The sequence below is a fragment of the Schistocerca cancellata genome, chromosome 5, assembly GCF_023864275.1.
Source record: "Schistocerca cancellata isolate TAMUIC-IGC-003103 chromosome 5, iqSchCanc2.1, whole genome shotgun sequence".
In the NCBI taxonomy this organism is placed as follows: Eukaryota; Metazoa; Arthropoda; class Insecta; order Orthoptera; family Acrididae; genus Schistocerca; species Schistocerca cancellata.
In genome coordinates this window covers 23,715,490-23,730,710 of record NC_064630.1, presented here as the reverse complement: position 1 = coordinate 23,730,710, position 15,221 = coordinate 23,715,490, and the positions used below count along the sequence as shown (strand labels likewise).

The following is a 15,221-nucleotide window of genomic DNA, read 5'->3' as shown; positions in this document are numbered from 1 at the left end:
ATATGGCTAAACAAAGGTACTCAAGAGCACAAAAGGAATACAAGCATGCTTTAAATGATGACAAGAAACAACGTAACCTAGTCAGCATTGAGTCATCAAAAAATAAATGCAAAAAAGCATGGACTATAATAAATTCATTGGCCAAAAGCAAGCAGAAAGCTGAGGTAGAAATTTCAGCAGATGAATTTAATAACTACTGTATAAAATCTGTTAACCAAAATAGGGAAAGCAATGGGAGGCAACAAGAAACTGTAGCTGATCTCATTAGATATCATAATGTAGACTACACTCTGAAAGATAAATTCCTTTTAACAGAGGTCACACCAGATATTGTTTTAACTACTGTAAATAATTTTAGGCCCTCTGATAGTGAAGATATATATGGTATTTCTTGTAATATGTTAAAAAAAATTGGGCACTTAGTATATCCTCTTACTAAATGTATAAACAGATGTCTAATTGAAAGAGTATTCCTAGATGTATTAAAATTATCCAGGGTAGTGCCCATTTACAAGAAAGGAGACAAAAATTACCCATCTAGCTATCGTCCAATATCTCTGACACCTACTTTATCTAAAGTTTTGGAATCCATCATCAACTCCCAGTTGTGTGATTATCTGACATGTAATAACATTATTGCTGCGGTGCAATTTGGCTTTAGGAAGGGCAAATCCACCGTCCATGCCATTGACTCCCTGATTAAAGAAGTGCTTAATGCTTATGAAGGAAAAAATTTTGCTCAGGCTACATTTTGTGATCTTAGTAAAGCCTTCAACTGTGTGGAACATATTTCACTCCTCAACAAACTACTTTATTGTGGAATCACAAACAGTGAAGTTGACATTTTCGAATCTTTCCTTGGCAACTGTAAACAAATTGTTTGTATTGGTAAACAGAGATCACAGCTAGCTAAAGTTAAGTGCAATGTGTACATGGCTCAGTATTAGGACCTCTGCTATTTATCCTAATGACAAACGATTTACCATCTTACATAAATACTCACTCCATTCTCTATGCAGATGATACCACTTTTTTCAGTATCAGCTCAGACATGGATATGCTCCAAACTGTGGCAGATGACACTATATCACAAGCATCAGTCTGGTTTTGAGCTAATGGGTTCCTTTTTAATGAGAGTAAAACTCAAAAGATTGTATTTAGTTTAAGAGACTTCATGGATAGTGTTAAGTTCTTAGGTATTGTTATAGATAGTAAATTGACTTTGGAGCCACATATTAAATACATTAGTGCAAGGCTGTCTAGAGTGATGTATTTGTTAAGGAATTAAAAAAAAAACATGTATCTGAGGTCTATGTAAGATCGGCCTACTTTGCTTTTTTTCAAAGCATTACATCTTATGGGCTTTTAATATGGGGCAACAGCTCATACCTCCAGAAGAAAGAAATTTGAATTATCACAAACAGTGATAAACTGGCCCACTGGAAACCACTGTTTATCAACTTAAAAATATTAACTGTTATAAACATGTATATTTACACTGCCCTATTGCATATAAAGAGCAACTTATCAGAATACCAGCATAGAAGAGATGTACATTCTCATGGAACCAGAAATAGTAGCCATCCTGACATACCTTCTATAGATTATCCAAGTCACTGAACAGCTATGAAGTGGTGGGTATGAAGATGTTTAACAAACTGCCAGTAGAATGGGTAGAAGCTCCATTTGATTTATTTAAAGACAAATTATTCAGTTGGTTAGCTGCAAATCCTTGCTACTCACTTCAGGAATTTTATGACTGTAAAATATCATAGTGGTATCGGTTTGGAGAGTAGAGCATAATTTCTTCAACTGAGTAATTTATGATGCAATGTTTTCATATTATTTGATTTTAAATATTGTATTTTATGAGAAACCAATAGTGACATATTGATCTTCAACCCCCGTATATATGCTGTATAACCTGTATATATGTAGCTTGACTTTGTCAATTGCTGTAATAGCTAAACGGCAATAAAATTTCATTCAATTCAATTCAATTCAAGGCTCATCTGAGCAAATGACTCTCTTCCATTGCACCATAGTCCAGTTTTAATTGGCTCCATCCATCCAGCACTTCCTATTCCTGTCCTGTTACAGGCTTATCCTATTCTATCAGAGTCTGATCCAGCTGTGAAAGCAGCCACATCATATACCAGCTTTGCTGCGGTCATTCCAGTTTTTTATGCTGGTATGACTACTGACCATCTGTCAACCAGGACGAATGGCCACCATCAAACTGTGACCAAGAACAAAGTGGTTCACCCTGCAGGACAAAATGAAGCTGAACATGACATGCTTGATTTCAGTGACTGCTTCAAGAAATCTGGATCTTCCCCTCCACTGCCAGCTTTTCTGAATTATGCAAATGGTAGTTATGTTTACAACACATTCTCCATGCCTCAAATTATCCTGGTCTCAACCTACAATAACCTACTACCCCACACCCTCTACCCAGCAGTTTCCACCCCTTATCCTGTCACCTACTCTCAATTCACACACCCTTATCCTCCTAATACGCCACTCTCTGTCAATGCACCCACCAGCATTTACCGCTCTCTGCTCCTCTCCTTTTCCATCATCCACTATCCTTTCTTCCCCTCCCCACAGCGTTCTGACACTTCACCTGGCAGCCTTAACCTGTTGCCTTGTAGTCCCAGCATGCTCTTCTCTCCTCCCATCTGCACCCTGCTACTATAAATCCCCTTTCCCTGCCCCACTCCAGATTGTTGCTTTTGTTCAATGGAACACTTGCACCCTGGCCAGAGTGGCCAGAGACAGCAGTTATGTATGCATGAAGTGTGCCTGCTTGTGTGAATGTGTATGTTTTCTTTTTGAAAGCAGGCTTTGGCGAAATACTTAGTGGGTAACAGTCTTTTCATAGTGCCTGTCTGCAACTCAGCGTGTCATATTTATGATGAGTGACAACCTATCCTTTTCATAATTGTTGCTATTACCAGTAATTGTTTGTCACTTATTCCAAAGGTGACTGGACTTGCTCAGTGTGTAATAGTCTTTTCATAGTGCATATCTGCAACTCAGCATGTCATCATTATGGAGAGTAGCAATCTATCCTTTTCATAATTGTTGCTACTACCAGTATTTGTTTGTTCTATTATCCCAAAGCAGACAGGACAACTGAAGGCAGTAATTAATGTATCCAATCATACTGTAAAATGTAGACTTCTTTATGTTATTTTATGTTAAACAATTAACTTACAAGAACGAGCATATTTTTAGAATTACACAGGTTCGTTGCATACCTTAGTATTGTATCTCTTTGATTCCAAATTGTTTCTTAAATTTTGCATCTCTATTTCCAGCTTGCACTTAGAGACATGTTCAACTTCCCAGTCTTGTCTCATCTTATTTAGCTTTTGTTCATACTCAACACGCAACTTTTCTTTCTCTTCTTCAATTTGTTCATCTGCTTCAAAATCAAAATAATTTATAATTTGAAAATTGACCTTATAAGGTACAAAAATCAAAATACAGGAGTCCAAAACTATATTCACACTATGACTGTTAACATCTGGGAACAAAATGATTAGTTATTTTTAGATTAGATTAGATTTACTCTCATTACAATTGATCCGTAGTGAGGAGGTCCTCCAGGATGTGGAACTTGTCAGAAAAACAACAATACATGACAAATATTTACAACTAAAACAAATAAGCTAATGTACCATTCCACAGGTCCCAAGTGGAATGATCGTTATTTTTTAATGAACACTAAGAGTCATTTTACAAATACTAATGCACTGAATTTAAAATAAAAAAAATTTTTATTTATTTATAAGGTAATAAACATGTAATACAACTACTGTATTACTTATTTACAATGAACACATTACTGCACTGAAATGGTGCAGAAGTTAGATTATATTTACAGACACACACACACACACACACACACACACACACACACACACACACACACACACAAAGACACACAAATTTTCAATAACACATTACTACACTGAAATTGTGCAGAAGTTATGTTGTACTTATATACAAATCAGTTGGTTTTACTAAGAAATTCATCAATGGAGTAGAAGGAGTTGGCCACCAATAAATCCTTTAGGCTTCTCTTAAACTGAATTTCATTGGTTGTTAAGCTTTTTATGGCTGCTGGCAAGTTATTGGAAATGTGTGTTCCTGAATAATGCACACCTTTTTGTACTAGACTAAGTGACTTTAAATCCTTGTGAAGATTACTCTTATTCCTAGTATTGATTCCATGAATTGAGCTGTTGGTTTGAAAAAGTGATATATTTTTAATGACAAATTTCATTAAGGAATAAATATATTGGGAAGCAGTAGTTAGTATCCCTAGTTCCCTAAACAGGCTTCTGCAGGATGTTCTTGAGTTCACACCACATATAAGTCGTATTGCACATTTTTGTGCCTGGAAAACTTTAGCTTGGTTTCATGAATTACACCAAAAAATAATCCCATATGATGTCATGGAATGAAAGTAAGCACAGTATGCCAGCTTTTTCATTTTTATATCCCCTATGTCTGACAAAATTCGCATTGCGAACAGAGATTTGTTAAGATGCTTCAGCAGTTCTGTGGTGTGCTCCTCCCAGTTGAAACTATTATCAAGCTGTAATCCCAAGAATTTAACACTGTCCACTTCTTCTATCTTCTTGTCATCGTATGTAGACATATACTCTTGGGACACCCCTTACAAGTTCTGAACTGCATGTAGTGTGTTTTTTCAAAGTTTAGTGACAAAGAATTGGCTAGGAACCAGTGATTAATGTCCACAAATATTTTATTGGCTGATCTTTCTAAGACTACACTTGATTTGCTATTAATTGCAATGTTTGTATCATCGGCAAAGAAAACAAACTTGGCATCTGGTAATGTTACTGATGAAAGGTCATTGATATACACAATAAAAAGTAAGGGCCCCAAAATGGAACCTTGTGGGACCCCACATGTAATTAGTTCCCATTTGGATGATGCCTGAGAGCTTGATACATGTCTCTTTCCTAATAACACCCTTTGTTTCCTGCCAAAGATATAAGATTTGAACCATTTTGCAGCATTTCCTGTTACACTATAATATTCTAGTTTACTTAAAAGAATATTGTGATTTACACAGTCAAATGCCTTTGACAGATCACAAAATATACCAGTTGCCTGCAATTTTTTGTCTAATGAATTAAGCACATTTTCACTGTAAGTGTAGATAGCCTTCTCAATATCAGAACCTTTTAGAAATCCAAACTGTGACTTTGACAGTATGTTATTTGAGATAAGATGGTTATAAAGACGACTGTACATTACTTTTTAGAAAATTTTTGAGAATGCTGGCAACAGTGAAATTGGACGGAAATTTGATGCTATTTCTTTATCTCCCTTCTTAAACAGTGGCTTAACTTCAGCATATTTCAGCCATTCAGGAAATATTCCGCTGATAAATGACTGGTTACACAGATAGCTTAATATGTTACTTAGCTCAGAATCACATTCTTTAATTAACTTTGTTGATATTTCATCATACCCACTAGATGTTTTTGATTTTAAAGATTTTATGATGGACATTATTTCTGTTGAGGTAGTGAGGGTCAAATTCATATTATGGAAGTTACTTGAAATGTCTGGTCTAAGGTAATCCATAGCAGCATCTACCGAACCTGACAACCCCATCTTTTCAGTAACAGTTATAAAATGTTTGTTAAAAAGTTCTGCAACACTATACACATCTGTCACCAATGTATCATTTACTCTTAATGCTATTTGTTCCTCTTCATGTCTGGTTCTACCGGTCTCCTCCTTCACTATATCCCATATTGTCTTTATTTTGTTATCTGATATGACTATCTTTTCCTTGTAATATAATTGCTTTGACAACCATATTACAGTCTTCAATATTTTGCAGTATTTCTTATAATGAGCTATAGCATCAACATTGGAAATGTTTTGGATTGACAGATAAAGTTTTCTTTTTGTTTTACAAGATACTCCTATTCCTCGAGTAATCCATGGCTTCTTTGTAGACTTTGCTCTAACCTTGGTAAGTTTTGGGGGAAAGCAGTGTTCGAATAAGGTAAACACTTTATTAGCAAAAATGTTATATTTTTCATTCATGCCATGAGCACTGTAAACATCAGTCCAGTGAATGTCTCTGAGGAGTGTCCTAAAATAATCAATTTTTGGCTTACTGATTACCCTCTTGAGCTCAGAATTAACAGATTTTATATCCTGTTCAGTATTAACATTTAACAGAAGGAACTGCATGTCATGGTCGGAGAGGCCATTGACTATTGGTTTTGTAATATAATTTTGTTCATTGGACTTTTCTATAAATATATTATCAATGGCTGTTTGTGAGCAAGTGGCTATCCTAGTGGGGAACTTTACTGTGGGAATTAAGTTGAATGATAGTGTTACTAACTCAAATAAGTTCTTATTGGGGAAGTCTTTAAGGAAATCTACATTGAAATCACCAGCAACCACTATTTCTTTGTTTTTGGTTGTTAAATGGGCCAGTACAGCTTCAAGGTGGTTTACAAACAGGTTAAAGTTACCTGCAAGTGCTCGATATACACTTAATATTATGAAGGATTTTTTGTGAAAATCTAATTCTGTTGCACATGCTTCCATATGCTGTTCTAGGCAAAATTTTTGAATGTCTATGTTCTTATATTTATGACAGTTCCTGATGAATGTGGCAACTCCTCCTTTCTCCATTCCTGATCTACGAAAGTGAGATGCTAACCTAAACCCTGTAACACTTAAAAGTTCTATACCAGTGGTCACATGATGTTCAGAGAGGCAGATTATGTCAGCTGGGTTTGAAGACTCTAATTCATCTTTGCAGATAGTTAATTCATTAATTTTATTTCTCAGTCCTCGAATATTTTGATGCAATAAAGATAGCTGACATTTCACATTGACTGAGTTAAAATTGGGTGGAGTTAAAGTATCTGCTGACAGTTGAAAATTCTTAACCAATAGCTGTTTATGCTGATGTAATAAGCTGGAATTATGTTTTTTGATTTCTTTCTCAAACTGAAGGTTGTCTCAGTTCTAACCTCTCTTAAAATTTGCTTTCTTTCTGTCCTCCCTACCCTAAAAAAGGGTCTTTTCTGAATCCTATAACCACTGGTATTTTACCACTCATGACAGTGCCTCCCCCCTTTAACTTTCCTGCTATTTCCCCAGCCAATTTACCCTTCCCCTTCCTGTTGAGGTGAAGGCCATGCCTAGTATAATCCCACCTACTGAGAGAATCAACATGAACCACACCAATGTGTGACCCCGCACCCGACATGAGCAGCCGTTCCAGCTCCAAATTAACTCTCTTGACAGAAGAATTCAAATGAGGTCGGTCATGGCGCCCAGGAACAGATACAAACTCAACACTAGCATGCTTCGATGCTGAAGCAATCTTCGCCAGGTCACACTCTATACTGTACCCAGGATCTCTGTCAATACTGTTACCTGCCCCACCCACTATAACCACGGTGTCTTCCTTAGTGAAATCTTTGCAAAGTAATCCTAAATTCTCTGTCACCTGCTCCAGACCAGCACTAGGTTTAAAAAAATTGGTGACCTGGTATTCTGATCCTAGTTCATCCTGCAAAAGTTTGCCAACACCTCTTCCATGGGAACTACCTAACAACAACACTTTCTTTCTCTTTACTGATTTCCCTACATTCTTACTTTTCAATTTGCTGCTGAAAGTTTGTTGTGCCCTGTCTACACCTGCAACTGCTTGAGGCTCACCAGCTTCTAACTGAAGCAACAGGTCAAATCTATTTTCCACATTCACCATAAAGCTGTCAGACAAAGTTCTAGGCCTGTTCCTCCTGTTGCTTGTTGCCACTTCCCACCTCTCTTTACCCTTCTCCCTCCTTAACCTGTCAAGATCTCCCCTGGCCTTGTCTAACTCAGCCTGAAGGGCAGCAATTTTCCCCTCCTGTTCTAGTATCTTCCTATCTCTACTACAAATCCTACAAAACCACTGATGAGTCTCATTTACTTCCCCTATTCCCACGCCACTACAGTCACCCACATTGAAAAAACTACAGCACCCATCACACGAAAGCCCCGACCTAACAATTCTACGGCAAGTCAATTGCATCCTTATATTATAGTGGGTGAACGAAATGACATTCTTCAGGAACTAAGTAACAGTGATGTTACTGGCAGAAGTAAAGCTGTGAGTACCAGGCGTGAGTTGTGCTTCGGCAGCTCAGATGGTAGAGCACTTGCCCGCGAAAGGCAAAGGTCCCGAGTTCGAGTCTCGGTCGGGCACACAGTTTTAATCTGTCAGGAAGTTTCATATCAGTGCACACTCCGCTGCAGAGTGAAAATCTCATTCTGGAATAATGATGTTACTAAAATTATGGCTATGAATTACGAGGGCAGTTCAATAAGTAATGCAACACTTTTTTTTCTGAAACAGGGGTTGTTTTATTCAGCATTGAAATACACCAAGTTATCCCCAATCTTTTAGCTACACAACACTATTTTTCAGCGTAATCTCCATTCAATGCTACGGCCTTACGCCACCTTGAAATGAGGGCCTGTATGCCTGCACGGTACCATTCCACTGGTCGATGTCGGAGCCAACGTCGTACTGCATCAATAACTTCTTCATCATTCGCGTAGTGCCTCCCACGGATTGCGTCCTTCATTGGGCCAAACATATGGAAATCTGACGGTGCGAGATCGGGGCTGTAGGGTGCATGAGGAAGAACAGTCCACTGAAGTTTTGTGAGCTCCTCTCGGGTGCAAAGACTTGAGTGAGGTCTTGCGTTGTCATGAAGAAGGAGAAGTTCGTTCAGATTTTTGTGCCTACAAACACGCTGAAGTCGTTTCTTCAATTTCTGAAGAGTAGCACAGTACACTTCAGAGTTGATCGTTTGACCATGGGGAAGGACATCGAACAGAATAACCCCTTCAGCGTCCCAGAAGACTGTAACCATGACTTTACCGGCTGAGGGTATGGCTTTAAACTTTTTCTTGGTAGGGGAGGGGGTGTGGCGCCACTCCATTGATTGCCGTTTTGTTTCAGGTTCGAAGTGATGAACCCATGTTTCATCGCCTGTAACAATCTTTGACAAGAAATTGTCACCCTCAGCCACATGACGAGCAAGCAATTCCGCACTGATGGTTCTCCTTTGCTCTTTATGGTGTTCGGTTAGACAACGAGTGGCCCAGCGGGAACAAACCTTTGAATATCCCAACTGGTGAACAATTGTGACAGCACTACCAACAGAGATGTCAAGTTGAGCACTGAGTTGTTTGATGGTGATCCGTCGATCATCTCAAACGAGTGTGTTCGCACGCTCCGCCATTGCAGGAGTCACAGCTGTGCACGGCAGGCCCGCACGAGGGAGATAAGACAGTCTTGTTTGACCTTGCGGCGATGATGACACATGCTTTGCCCAACGACTCACCATGCTTTTGTCCACTGCCAGATCACCGTAGACATTCTGCAAGCACCTATGAATATCTGAGATGCCCTGGTTTTCCGCCAAAAGAAACTCGATCACTGCCCTTTGTTTGAAACGCACATCCGTTACAGACGCCATTTTAACAGCTCCGTACAGTGCTGCCACCTGTCGGAGGTCAATGAAACTATATGAGATGAAGCGGGAATGTTTGAAAATATTCCACAAGAAATTTCCAGTTTTTTCAACCAAAATTTGCCGAGAAAATAAATGTGTTGCATTACTTATTGAACTGCCCTCGTATTTCATGTGATGCTTGCATACAAGACCTTCTACACTTTCTTCTAGCACATGAAGAGTAGCAGGAATATGTCCCTTAAGTTAGTCCTTCAACACTCACTACATGTAGTAGTGTATGAAAGATTTCAGGATCTGAAATCAACAGCACTTTCTTGACCTACATATAATCCAGGGAAAATTTTGTTCAAATGTGTCCCAATATGTTAATTAGAAAATACAAGGCTATATATGAAAGAAAATTGGAATTCTACCCACCTCTCATTTTGAAATTAGGAAAATAATAAACTCAGTTAAATGTGAAAACTCATAAGGAATTGATGGTATTTCCATCAGACAACTAAAAGCTTTTTCACAGTGGATAAATAGGACTCTAAGCCACAAATGTAGTAGCTCACTGAGACAGAGCACTTCTGCTCATAGACTGAAATATGCTATTTTTAAATCATTGCATAAAAATTTGGGCAGGTGTGATGTCAACAACTACTGCTCAGTCTCACTTCTGATAGCTTTATCCAAAATTCTTGAAAAAGTAATGTATTCAAGAGTAGCTTCACATATTTGTAAAAATGAAGTACTAACAAAGTATCAGTTTGGTTTTGAGAAAGATGTTTCAACATAAAATGTAGTATATTCTTCACTAATCAAATATTAAATGCACTGAACAACTGAACATCACCTTCAGGGATTTTTTTTTTTTGTGATCTCTCAAAGGCTTTTGATTGAGTAAATTATGGAATCTTCTAGATAAGTATGATGATATGCGTGGAACAGTGCACAAATGGTTTAATTCATATTTAACTGGAAGAGTGCAGAGCTTTCAAATAAACAGTTCACATAATGCACAAAAAAATAGCAGGTTCCTCAAACTGGGGAAGTATCAAGAATGAGGTCCCACAGGATTCAGTCTTAGGTCACTTATTGTTCTTATATATATATATTATTGTATTGTATTGATCCAGGCAATCATAGTATTGTACAGTTGTACATATGATATTGGACAGGTCAAGACAGCATATTTACAAGTAATTTTTACACATTGATTTTTACATTACTTTGTAGTGAGGAAATTATCTATCTTAAACAAAACAGTCAATACAAATCATAGCATGACTTGCCACACTAAATCCATGAAGATGCAAAGCCAGTTATTTTTGGTGATGATACAAGTGTAGTAGTCACATCCAACAAACAAGAATTAGCTGAGGAAACCGCAAATAATTCAAAAATTATTAAGTGGTTTTCTGCCAATTAACCCAATTAAAATTTGACATACAGATCTAACAGTAAATGGCATAACATCATTAATAACTATAGAGTTTGAACAGAAGTCTCTAGTTAAGGCAGAATATTTAAAATTTTTGGTTATATGGATTGATAAGAAATTGCATTGGAGGAAATACATTGATGATCTGCTGAAACATCTGAGTTCAGCAACTTATGCTATTAGGGTTATTGCAAATTTTGGAAATAAACATAGCAATAAATTAGCTCACTATGGTCATTTTCATTCACTGGCATAATATTTTGGGTGATTCATCTTTATGGAAAAAGTACTCATTGCACAAATGTGTTTAATCAGAATAATAGCTGGAGCCCATCCAAGATGATCTCTCTCTCTCTCTCTCTCTCCCTCTCTCCTTCACTTACGAAATTTGTTGTTAATAACACCTCCCATTCAAAAGCAACAGCAATGTACATAGCTACAACACTAGGAGAAAGGCTGATCTGTTCTGCATTATTCTTGTTTAAACCTAACATTGGCACAGAAAGAGGTGAATTATGCTGCCACTAAAGTCTTTACCAAATAGCATCAAAAGTCTGATAGATAGCCAATCAGCATTTAAAACAAATTAAAAGACAACTTTTTCTACTCAATAGATGAATTTTTACATATAAATTACTAATTTAACAATTATTAAAACAAACTGAATTATGTATGTAAAGAAACCTTTAGTAAAACTGACAGATTGTGCATCATTACAAAGTGTTGTGTTGTATTGTATTGTATTTTTATTGATCCAGGCAATCATAGTATTGTACAGCTGTACATATGATATTGGACAGGTCAAGAGAGCTATTTACAAGTAACATTAACAAATTGATTTTTACATTATTTTGTAGCAAGGAAATTATCTATCTTAAACAAAACAGTTAATACAAATCATAGAATTGTAAGGTTGTACATACGATATTGGACAGGTCAAGAGAACATATTTGCAAGTAATTTTTAATAAATTAATTTTACATTATTTTGTAATGAGGAAGTTAGCTATCTTTAACAAAACACTAAATACAAATGTTGTATGGTAAAATACAAACAGCCAATACAAATGTAATAGTAAAGTAGTCCAGTGTATTTCATGGATATGCACAGTATATAATAATCCAGTATATTTCATAGACATGCACAGTATATAATTTTCAGACCTAATTGAACATTTATTATAAAATTGTTTACAATTTTAACCCCTTTCAAAAAAATGATCAACTGCATAAAAGCAATGGTCCAAGAGATATTTTTTTAACTTATGTGTGAAGGCACTTGGGTTCTTTGTTGCTTTTATTTCATTTGGTAAATTATTATACATTTGTATCCCAACATTTAAAACACTTTTTTGGTAGCAGGTAGTTCTAGTGGCAGCAGGTAGTTCTAGACTGAATCATATGTAGGTCAGATTGCTGCATTGTTGCATAGTTATGAATATCTCCATTGAATTTTAGTGTGCAGTCATTGTTTAACAGGTATGACTTGACAAATGAGACGATATAAATGTAAGCAGAGGGCAGTGTCATAATGCCATTTGTTTTGAAATGTTGTCTGCATGATTCGTTATGTCTTAGATTACGTATTATGCGTATTGCCTTTTTTTGCATTTTGAAAATATATCTACCTCCAGGTGAGTTCCCCCAAAATATGATTCCATACTGTAATGTAGAATGGAAGTAAGCATAATAACATGTATGAGAACAGATTTTGTGACAGATTTTTTGAGTATCCTTAAAATGTAACACACAGTTGATAGCTTTTTTGAGATATAATTTGTGTGAGTCTCTCACTTAAGATTTTCTTCAAGCCATATGCCAAGAAACTTGATAGAGTCTACACACATAAGCTCTTGGTTATTCAGAATCACATCTGGCATTTCTTGTTTTTGGGATGAGAGTCTGAAGTTGATGTATGTTGTTTTCTGTATATTTATAATCAGTTTGTTCTCATTGAACCATTTGCTGAGTGACAACATAAGGGGTTTAATTTTTTGGTTGTGGTCCTCTGTATCAGTATCTGTTATTAGTATACTCATATCATTGGCAAATAGTGTGGTATTTGTGATTTATGAAACAAATATTAATCTAATCTAATCTTGAAGACACTGTTATCACAAAATTATCAACAAGATGAGTCCCAGTTGTCAGTCTAGGATGCTCAATTAAACAGTGAAGCTTTTGTCAATTGCAAAAAGCTACACAGGCTCACAAAAGAAATCTACATGCCAGTGACAATCATACAGGTCATCAAGGAGAACTTGGATCACTAACTGTCATTAGCAGCCACAACTCATGCAAACAGTATGTGTATAGGGACAGCTGATCTGGTCCAGGAATGTCAGCTTAACACCATTAATAAAAAATCATATTCTGCTGTCACTACAAACCATCAATAGGATCTCACCTGACTGAGGAACATCATGGTGAGTGCTAGCTGTTCTCTGCCAATTTTTGGATGCTTTCAAACAGAGAAGACTAAGGAGCTCCTGATAAAGACACTATATCAACTCTGGGGATCATCCACCTATTAGCCAATGTTCATATTGCATATTGCTGTCTGAATGAATGATGGATAACCTTGGAGGAAGTCAAGAAAATGCTGCAGTATGACATCAGTGAACCTTTAAAAAGTCCTTGATCCTCTACTGTTATTCTTGTGAAGAAGGTACCGTGGCATATCACCCTTCTGTGCTGACAACTGTTGGCTGAGAATGAAATCATAGAAAAAGATTTCTCCCATTGCCAGGTATTGATGACACCCTAGACTGCTTGAAATGAGCACAGCATTTCTCAACTATGTACATGCAACAGGTTACAGGGAAATCAACACTGACAAGGCTGACAACCAGGAAAAGGCTGCCTTCAAGCTCATTAAGGCCTCCATGAGTTCAAAGTTGTGCTTTTTGACTATGTAATACTCCAGCTACATCTGAGCTTATGTGTTCAAGTAAGTTCACACTGCAGGCACTTCGTGGATCTGAAATGTGCCTCTTTTCTGTCTAAGAAATACAAATTTTGGAGTTTGTATTGCATGGCAATGGAGTCTGTCCCAATCCAAAGAAAATAAAAGCCTTCACAGATTTTCTGACTCTTTGGCACATTCATATCGTGACAAGTTTTCTTATAATGTGCTAGTATATGACCTCTGTGGAAAAGCAAGTTCCTTGCAAGAACTACTGTAGGGAAAAGTACAAGAAAGATTTTTCCTTGTCCTTAAAGAGAATCTAACATCTTCCGCTGTCATAGCATTGTACGATGAGGATGCTGAGACAGAAATTCACACTGACACTAGCGGTTATGGGATAGATTAAGTTCTAGTGCAAATCAAGGCAGGTATTGAATATGTTATAACTTAAGCTTCCAGAGTATTATCCAAGTCTGGTATGAACTACTCTACAATCAACCATATTTATTTGGCAAACAATTCACTGCTCTGATGGACTACAAATCTGTATGCTGGCTCATTAACTTGAAGGATCTGTAGGCTCGACTGGCAAGATGGTTACTGAGGCTTCAGGAGTATGACATCACGGTTGTGTACAAAAATGGATGCAGTCACACAAAATGCTTTTCAAGAAATCTTGTCATTCAACTCAGCAGCGTGGACAAAACCTCAGTCATCACAGCATTAAATGGTGCTGCTGCTGAACAGAGGGAAGATCCAGTGTTGTTGAAAACCATAGAAACCTTGAAAAGGACAGGTATACACTCGCACGCACACACACACACACACACACACACACACACACACACACACACACACACACACATACGCATCCGCACATGTACAGACACAAGCAGACATATGTGCGGATGGATATGTGTGTGTGTGTGTGTGTGTGTGTGTGTGTGTGTGTGTGTGTGTGTGTGTATACCTGTCCTTTTTCCCCCCGAAGGTAGGTCTTTCCGCTCCCGGGATTGGAATGACTCCTTACCCTCTCCCTTAAAACCCACATCCTTTCGTCTTTCCCTCTCCTTCCCTCTTCCCTGATGAAGCAACCGTTGGTTGCGAAAGCTTGAATTTTGTGTGTGCTTGTGTTTGTTTGTTTGAGGTAGTGTTGCTCACGTCCATAGGTTTAACCTTAAAATACCCTACACGTGCCTCCTGGGTGGTGCTAATTGAGCAACAGTGATTACAGGCAGTCAGACTATCCATAGGATCTCCTGGCAATGACATATCAATTAAATAGCAGAAACAGTTCTTTTCAGAGCTCATTAACAAGAAACATTGGACCAACT

The 15,221-nt window shown here is 37.3% G+C and overlaps 1 protein-coding gene across 1 annotated transcript in view; it reads right to left on the bottom strand.

The window, feature by feature from the left end:
* Positions 1-569: 569 nt before the first annotated feature.
* Positions 570-15,221, bottom strand: part of LOC126188337 (kinesin-like protein KIF17) — a 122,399-nt gene continuing 107,747 nt past the window's right edge. The window contains exons 8-9 of the mRNA XM_049929934.1: positions 3,264-3,467; positions 570-695 (exon numbers count right to left, since the gene is read on the bottom strand). Coding sequence (XP_049785891.1) covers positions 570-695; positions 3,264-3,467 — 330 coding nt within the window. The remainder of the gene's footprint in view (positions 696-3,263; positions 3,468-15,221) is intronic.